General features: G+C 40.9%; 1 protein-coding gene across 9 annotated transcripts; it reads left to right on the top strand.

Annotated features, from left to right (window-relative positions):
- The first annotated feature begins 360 nt into the window (after positions 1 to 360).
- On the top strand, positions 361 to 9,404 carry LOC110502684 (ras-related protein Rab-23). Of its 9 annotated transcripts, none has more exons than XM_036960407.1 (10): positions 361 to 661; positions 1,182 to 1,276; positions 2,962 to 3,143; positions 3,491 to 3,731; positions 4,474 to 4,559; positions 6,309 to 6,465; positions 6,609 to 6,691; positions 6,804 to 6,896; positions 7,215 to 7,240; positions 8,219 to 9,404. In XM_036960407.1, exons 4-10 carry the CDS (start codon positions 3,577 to 3,579, stop codon positions 8,417 to 8,419), a joined length of 801 nt encoding a protein of 266 aa, XP_036816302.1. In that variant the 5' UTR covers positions 361 to 661; positions 1,182 to 1,276; positions 2,962 to 3,143; positions 3,491 to 3,576; the 3' UTR covers positions 8,420 to 9,404. The 9 variants fall into 9 exon arrangements, 8 of the variants coding, with proteins under 8 accessions (XP_036816302.1, XP_036816300.1, XP_036816301.1 ...); XM_036960406.1 differs by lacking the exon at positions 361 to 661 and adding an exon at positions 668 to 914; XM_036960405.1 differs by lacking the exon at positions 2,962 to 3,143 and having other exon boundaries at positions 366 to 661.

The raw sequence follows: 9,404 nt of genomic DNA on the forward strand, positions 1-9,404 counted from the left end.
TTTTTGTTTTACTTTGGCAAAGCTTCAACTCTATAAAACATAGTGCACTGTGTTCATAACATATTGTAGTTTTGGGAACAGAAAAATGTATTGAAATATATGCTTCATACTCTCCCACAACCCGCGACTAGACTTTCTCTCACTACCATATTTGGTGGTGAAAAAAACTTTCTAAACCGATGCTTCATCTTACTTTTTTTCTGCTTCAGCTTTACGCCGACTCAGTCTCTCATTACATTTTCCCACCTCTAACCACCTATCTAGGATCAGAACACCCTTCCCGGAAACTCGGAGGTGGATAGAAAAATATAACTAGGGAAACTGACCATTGATCAGTGTTTGGGGGGGAGTAGTCACACAATCTGTGAAGTAATTTGAGTAATCACGACACAACCTGTCCACAAACAGACTCGAAATCAGCTAGGATGTGTATTTTACACCTTTTGCATTTCAGAAACTGACCCAGGGACAGAAGACAGTTGCAGTTAACTGTGGATCTTCTATTGCGCCCGGAAACCAAAAGCGTTTATAGCAACCGGACTGCAGTTGTGGGTTGTCACTAGTAACCCAGCCACAAAGTAAAAAATGGCTATATCGTAAAAATGCATGGAAACTCAAATTAGCTTTTTGGTCTTAATTTAAGGTTAGGGATGTGTATAAGGTGAGCAGTGTGGTTAGGGTTAGGTTTAACATCTGATTTTATGAATATCAATTTTAGAAATAGGCGGGGTTTATCCATAATAATGACTTTGTGGCTGTGGTAACTTGCAGTTTGTGGGAGAGCCGAGGCAGCTAAAATGTCTTGATTACAAATAGTCGCTTTGTGAAATAGAATTAGATGACTTGTTACATAGATGAAACGCGTTGATATTTAGCTCCTCTTGTTGTGTCAACATCGTGATAGTTTTCGCTAGGTATTGTTGAATGACTTGTGACATTGTCTAACGTTAAAGTGCTAGCAAGCCCAGCTAGATGCTATAGTACTCCAGGGAGACGTGCTAGCTAATATTAGCTGAACGTGGAGGCCGAACAATCCATCGTTCTTTAGTTTAGATAGCTAGCTAAATTTGCGTTTCAAATTGTTACAAATATTTGCTTGTTACTATGGTACAGTTTTCATTATAACTTATATTTATTTTGGTCCAGGAAAAAAACGTTATTTATTATCTTTCATTGCGCAGCAATTCTATTTTAGTCCTGTTGCAGCCACTGAGGTATAATAAGGACGTTTGTATCTGGAAGACAAGAGTCGCACAGTCATGTAACTGTAATGCAGGTAAGATAAACAATGTTATGAGTTTATCACTCGAAATGATACAATTGTTGTCTCAGATATTCTTTGTTTCCATGTTCTTCATAAGGGAGAATGTGTATCAATCTTTGGACAGCCTCCGAACAAATAACACAAATACTAGCTAGCTATTAACGTTAAATGTAAAATTATGAGTTTGCATGAATCTGACATTTATTTAGTGGATTTAAAAAAGACAACTTTTTCTAACACTGTTCAGCAAGTCCTAAACCGCTGCAATATGCCCCATCCTCTCTCGGCTTACTGTATGCAGAATTCCCGGGTGATGTCTTGCTACAGTTTATACGCCAGACATGTGATAACTATGTTTCCTTTACTGGGCGTTACAGGTACAAACATGTATTTAATATATTTCTCAGTTTTTTTGTAGAACCACCTGCATCTGGACACGGACATTTATAAGATACAAATATATGGCAGCGTTTGGTATAATCTAACCTGTAACGCCCAGTAATGGATACATAGTTATCACATATCTGGCGTACGAACTGTAGCTAGATGTTGTCTAGTGGTGTAAATGCGTTAGTAGTGCCATTCTGAAGTGAACCTCTTCAGCACCTGCTGTTCATGTTCAGCAATTTGTCAATTAACTGTCTTCCAATTTAAAGTGGGCCATTGTAACCTTCTTAATAATGGAGTGTTTACACAAGTACTGTGGATGAATGCCTGGTTACCAGTTTGTTCCTTCAAAGTTACTAGCCTGACAATCTAACTATGCAGTCTACAGGTAGGCCTAGACATACCAACACGGTCCTCTAAGACCAATGTTTTATTTTATGCTAAATCTATCCAATCAGAGCATATGTGAAGAGTCCATGTAAGATAATATGTTTTTGTACAGTGAAACATCCAGTTCTTCCAAGGTTTGCTGCATCTGCTGAATTTGAGCAGAATTCCTTTAAGTGCATGTCACTAAAACAGAGTTTGTGAAATCTGAGCGAATGGTAAATTAAGCTGACGTGTCTTTGCATGCAGCTAAGTTACAGCCAGCACTGTATTCAGTTACCTTTGATGAGATGTTGCGGGAGAGGCTCTACTTTGTAACTCAATCTGTGGTCATTCCAGTCGCCTAGTAGCCACATCTACTTAGAATATTCCATGTTTGTATAAGTTGTACTTGTTTTCAGTTTAGGTTACACAAGGACATGGCTTGATTAATAGGTGTCAAGGTAGTGGTTTCATTGTGGTTGAGACGCCAGCCTGTTTACAGTGGGTTTTGTGTTTCGGCTCATCCATTTTATGAATAAGACTAGCTGAGGATAACAAACAGCTCTGAGTGTTTAAACTCAGGAAAAAGGCCCACCTTGGCTTTGTGTGCCGTGGAACCCTAGACAGATAGATCAGCAACACATTCCTTGCATAGTCTGTTGAGGTTAAGTCAAACCAGAGCTTTTCACTTTGTGAATAAAATGTTTTGTTTGGACTTAAGGTCACTGATAGTGATAGGCCCATAGCACTAGCCTCTGGTATTATTTTGCTACAAAGTTGATACTTTGTTTATCACATTACCAGGCAAGGGGTTTGGGCTGCGGTGGGGATGTTTGCCTGCTCATATCCAGGAGATATGGGATTTAGCTAAATTGTCAGTTCCCATAAGACAGCATAGCCTAGTCATCTGGAGCATCATGACCCCAACACTTGAATCCCAGCCAGGTCCAGGCAGCCAGGTCCAGGCAGCCAGCCAGCTACCTAATGGAAAAGTGTGTGGGAGCAGAAAGATCGAGGCAGTGACTGAGCTAAGAGAAGCTGACTGTACCATGTAAGGATGAGGAATCCATCAGCTGACGTTACCTCAGAGGGCTGCAGCCTGGAAATGTATGCACTCGTTACTGTAAGTAACTCTGGATAAGAGCGTTTGCTAAAAGACTAAAATGGCTAATATTTACACTCCGCTGTAAAACAGCAGACCGGAGGGCCAGCAAGTGATGGTTTTATGGGAAGACTGAGGAGCAGTGAGGTAGAAAGTGTTCTCCTCAGCTAAACAAAGTACATCATATTGCTGAACAAACAGAAGGATGTTTTTATGTGGGCTAGGCTCGTCAGTCAGCGAGACTATAACTTGGATGTTGGAGCTGCAGAACGACGCAGGTTTTGTGCAGAGAAAATAACAATGGTAAGACCTTAAGTCAGGTTTATCAATATGTAAAACATAAGTTTGTGTCGTTGTGTCTCTATCAGGAGGTGTCTAACTGATACAGTGCCAGCCCCTCTGAAGTAACACCAGACTGCCTTGAAGTGTTAAGAAAACCCAGCAAGACATAGTCATGTTGGAGGAGGACATGGAAGTGGCCATCAAGGTGGTGGTGGTGGGCAATGGTGCGGTGGGGAAGTCCAGCATGATCCAGCGCTACTGCAAGGGCATCTTCACCAAGGACTACAAGAAGACCATCGGTGTGGACTTCCTGGAGAGGCAGATACTGTAAGGAGATTTTCTATTGGCAGTGTGTCTTACAAATAAACTGAGTATACAAAACATTGAGAACACCTGCTCTTTCCATGACATAGATTGAACAGGTGAATCAAAGTGAAAGCTATGGTCCCTTATTGTTGTCACATGTTAAATCCACTCCAATCAGTGTAGATGAAGGGGAGGACAGGTTAAATAAGGATTTTTATTTTATAAGAGATCCCTGGCATCCATGTCTAACTGTGTTTTAGGTAACTGTGTTTTGGCTCAAGAAAGACCTTTTTAAGGTTTTGGCCTAACGCAAAAAAAGTGCTTCCCAAAACTACTCATTATCCTTATCATTCCAGTAAGTCTATTTTCCTTATTTTTATGCTTAACAGATGTGAAGCAAACCCATAACTCAAATGTAGAGTGTCAAGCGGTATTTCATTCAGCTGTTTATGAATAAGGCAGGACAATGGCTTTGGTCACAGATAATGGACATGCAGTGCCCAGATGTATGAGGAGGCATAGTTATTCTCAGGAAATGCCAGAGAGAACTCTAACTGCATTGAATAATAGAGGCAAAATAGCCAGATGAAGGTGCGCTCACTGAAAGCTTAAATTGTGTTTATACGGCAATAAAGGTGTGGGTACACTATCCCTCCTCTAGCGCGTAACTGTTGTATGAGTAGTATCAGGTATGACAGCCAACTAGAAATATATATACACACAATACAAAGTATTTAAAATCCCTTTTCTGTTCCTTTTCCAGAGTGAATGATGAAGATGTGAGATTGATGTTGTGGGACACAGCAGGGCAGGAAGAGTTTGATGCCATCACCAAGGCCTACTACCGCGGTAAGACTCCTCACTCACAGGGAAGGACATGATACTCCTTCACTGGGTCTGTCAGACAGGTCATTTTTCAGTGTGGTTTTAGCTATTGAACTGCACCATTATGTCCAGATTTTATTTCTGGGGGGAAAAGAACACAACAAATACAAACTGGGGTGTGTGGAAATTGAACAATAGAAATAATACATTAAAAAAAGTCCCTTTTTCAGGACACTGTTTTTCAAAAATAATTCGTAAAAATCCAAATAACTTCACAGATCTTCATTGTAAAGGGTTTAAACACCGTTTTCCATGCTTGTTCAAGGAACCATAAACAATTAATGAACATACACCTGTGAAACGGTCGTTAAGACACTAACAGCTGTCCAGACGGTAGGCAAAGGTGCCAAGATGGTAGGCAATTAAGGTCACTGTTATGAAAACTTAGGACACTAAAGAGGCCTTTCTACTGACACTGAAAAACACAAAGAAAGAGGCCCAGGGTCCCTGCTTATCTGCGTGAACGTGCCTTAGGCATGCTGCAAGGAGGCATTAGGGCTGCAGATGTGGCCAGGGCAATAAATTGCCATGTCCGTACTGTGAGATGCCTAAGACAGCGCTACAGGGAGACAGGACGGACAGCTGATTGTCCTCGCAGTGGCAGACCACGTGTAACAATACCTGCACAGGATCAGTACGTCCAAACATCACACCTACGGGACAGGTACAAGATGGCAACAACAACTGCCCGAGTTACACCAGGAACGCACAATCCCTCCATCGGTGCTCAGACTGTCCGCAATAGGCTGAGAAAGGCTGGACTGAGGGCTTGTAGGTTCTCACCAGACATCACTGGCAACGTCGTCTCCTATGGGCACAAACTCACTGTCGCTGGACCAGACAGGACTGGCAAAAAGTGCTCTTCACCGACAAGCCCTTTGTCTCACCAGGGGTGATGGTCGGATTCGCGTTTATCGTCGAAGAAATGAGCGTTACACCGAGGCCTGTACTCTGGAGCAGGATCGATTTTGGAGGTGATGGGTCCGTCATGGTCTGGGGCGGTGTGTCATAGGTCTGAGCTTGTTGTTGCAGGCAATCTCAACGCTGTGCGTTACAGGGAAGACATCCTCCTCCCTCGTGTGGTACCCTTCCTGTAGGCTCATCCAGATGTGACCCTCCAGCAAGACAATGCTACCAGCCATACTGCTCGTTCTGTGCGTGATTTCCTGCAAGACAGGAATGTCAGTGTTCTGCCATGGTCAGCGAAGAGCCCGGATCTCAATCCCATTGAGCACGTCTGGGACCTGTTGGATTGGAGGGTGAGGGCTAGGGCCATTCCCTCGGAAATGTCTGGGAACCTGCAGGTGCTTTGGTGAAAGAGTGGGGTAACATCTCACAGCAGAACTGGCAAATCTGGTGCGGTCCATGAGGAGGAGATGCATTGCAGTACTTAGTGCAGCTGGTGGCCACACCAGATACTGACTGTTGCTTTTGATTTTGACCCCCTCTTTGTTCAGGGACACATTAAATTTCTGTTAGTCACGTCTGTGGAACTTGTTCAGTTTATGTCTCAGTTGGTGAATCTTGTTATGTTCATACAAATATTTACACTTATTAAGTTTGCTGAAAATAAAGGCAGTTGACAGTGAGAGGACGTTTCTTTTTTTTTGCTGAGTTTTTATATATACAAATCAGTTATTTGATTTGAAAGCGTATGTGCGCGCTGTGAAGATCCAGCATTGTGGTGACAGCTGGTCTTTGTATGTGTTTCAGGTGCCCAGGCGTGTGTTCTGGTCTTCTCCACCACCGACAGGGACTCGTTCGAGGCGGTCGGCAGCTGGTGGGAGAAGGTGGAGCTAGAGGTGGGAGACATCCCCACTGTCCTGGTGCAGAACAAGATTGACCTTCTGGATGACACGATGATCAAAAAGTAAGACCAATTTCCCTTCTTGGACTTGGCTTGTTGTATAAGATGCATGGCTTGTAGAACAAACATCTTAATTAGATATTCTGATATTTCAAGTATAGCAGAATTGATCAGTAATCCTTGCTCTTTTTCTCCTGGTACTATAGTGAGGAGGCAGAAGGTCTGGCCAAGAAGCTCAAGTTGAGGTTTTATAGAACCTCTGTAAAGGAGGACCTCAATGTCAATGAAGGTGAGATACAGAAATTGTGTTCAACTAACCAGTTAAAATAACTGTTAGGAAGGATGCAATGGGAATCACCAAGTTTTTTACATTTGATTTTTCTACCATTTCTTCTTTTCAGTTTTCAAATACCTAGCAGATAAGTATCTGCAGCGACTCAAGCGGCAAACAGCAGAGGAGCCCGAGGCAGTGCATACAGCAGGCAATAAAATTGGTAAGCATCCTGATAACCATGTCAGTTAGTCCAGACCTCTGGGATTGATTTGTACAAGGCCACAGAGGGATTTTGTGTCGTACTGCTAGTTCTGCAATGATAGTTAGTGTTTTGGCTCTTTTTTTCCCACCAACAACATTAAAACCTTACACTCGTGGAAATTGTACATGGACATGCCCACATTGAAATGGTTCTTACCAAGAAAATAATAAAATGAAGACACATTTATGCATAACTTTTGCATTTTATATTTACTGTACATTTCTCATTTGTCCATGACATTCAGTAACATGACGACAACTTTCATGCAAAATGTAGGGTTCATACAACATAGGACAAAAAAAGTAAGATGTCTGTCTCCGGGCTCTATTTTAGCACAGCCACATGGTGCTTTCAAGTTGTGGGTATTTTCACAGCGGGAATCATGGGCGCAATAGCTGTCGGTGGCACAAAAGGTCTGGGTTTTGATGAATAAATAAGTTGTAGGTGTTGCGAGGGCTTGACCACTCACTTGGCCAATGAACTTTCTCCATGGCTTAATACTGCATGCAGTTGTCTCAAGTTGTGTAGGCTATTGAAGGTATTTGCGTAATCAACTCTAATTTGGCTGGAGGGCACAGAATGTTCTCACAGTAGAATGCATCCAGTTTTGCTAATTATGTTTGCCGTTTTTGCAGTCCACATTGTTCTAGTTGGCTTTAACATGTAGAACTAAAGGTCTTTACGCATCACATTCACACTTGTCCAGAAAAAATTGTTAGGCTCCTATAAATTGTACAGTATGTGCAAGACACATTCTAAATAAGCAAGATAAATTCACAATTGATATGGCATTATATGACTTAATAATTTAAATAAGTTTGGAAGAGCTTTTGGAGAAACTAACGCAAGCCCATTTCAAGTTTTTATTTCGAACGCTTAGCTGCGTTCTCAACATCGGTCCAATTACAAATCGGGATAGTGGTGCATTATTTGAAAGCGTATTCTATTGCCAGCATGACTAGCTAAATTATAAAATACAGTCTTGCAGTATTGGCCTTTCACAGGGTACTTTATTAAAACATAAGTTTGGTATGTGTTTTGGGGTTTTAGGCTGGGTTTCTGTATAGCACTTTGACATCGGATGATGTAAAAAGTGCTTTCAGGTGAGCTTACCGTGGCAAATTTTATTCACAATATGGTGAACATGGGCTTATAGTGTTCAGAACAACTCAAAGTAAACTTTGACACTGTAAATTGCACGTGTTTTGTTGTAACTTTTGTGTGTCAGAAATTAGTCTTTAAAGTTGTGTCACTTAATTTACAAATCTCTACCCTAACAGGCGTTTTCAACACCACAAGTAGTAACCTATCTAGTCAGAACTCCAGCAATGGCCGTGAAATCATCAGCTTGCGGCCCCACAAACAGAGGACCAAGAAGAGCAAAAACCTCTTCAGTAGCTGCAGCCTTCTTTAGAATCAATCCATTCCCTTCAATACTGTACGTTTTGACTGCCATATGTGAGGGAAAGAGTCTTGATTGATGAATGGTTGTGTATTATAGGGGTAGATTCTTTCACAGACCAAAGTCTGAATAGAACACGGTATGTTATATCAATTTGAGCTCAACCTAGATCTAATCTGCACCTGCACATTGTGCCTATCATGACGTTGAGCATCTTTACAGATCCAGTCTAACCTTTGATTCGCATGGATAGATGGGAGATCTAAAGCACCAGTATGGCAAAAGTAACAATAGTCCTCCTGATGGCTGCAATGGATACCAAAACCTATGTTGTAGCATGAATGGAATTCTTGAAGCTTATCTTTTGGGATATTGAGGTTGGGCGTTGCAGGGTTTTCCCCATTTACACCCTTCAACATGTTGTAGGGAAGGGTTACATTCTAGTTCACTAACAAGGCATCTTTGTATGTTCATATGTGATTTTTACAGATTACCATTTGTGCATTTGACTGTTCATCTGTGCAATATGTTTATTGTAAGAGATATACTGATTATTTTGTACCATATTTTGTTTAAAATATTAATGGAATATGGTTCAATCTATGCTGTATATTGTGGATAAAGACTTGGACATAATTGTTCATTGTTTTCTGAAAGGTATTTTTATATGAATTTTAAGTGTTTAACAAATGTTTGCAGATAATGACTTACCTAAAACGTAACAGTGCCAAATAGTTTCTTAACTTCCTTTTATTGTTGAAAGAAATGTACATATTTTAAGGTGAAAGGTAGGAGTGATTGGTAGTTGTATGAGAATACTGAATTACAACAAAGACCAATAGAATGTGCTCTTATATTACCAAATAAAATTTGAGATTCGCACAATAAGCTCTCTACTTGAGTGACAAAATTATAAAATGTACTGATCTTATAGAATGGATGAACCAGTGAAGAGTGTTTTGTTACACATACAATACCAATCAATATATAGGATACTAGAAATCACAATTGTTTACATATTGCAGCATTTAAATCCTATACAGTTGAAGTTGGACGTTTACATA

This window comes from Oncorhynchus mykiss, chromosome 23 (assembly GCF_013265735.2).
Source record: "Oncorhynchus mykiss isolate Arlee chromosome 23, USDA_OmykA_1.1, whole genome shotgun sequence".
Classification (NCBI taxonomy): domain Eukaryota; kingdom Metazoa; phylum Chordata; class Actinopteri; order Salmoniformes; family Salmonidae; genus Oncorhynchus; species Oncorhynchus mykiss.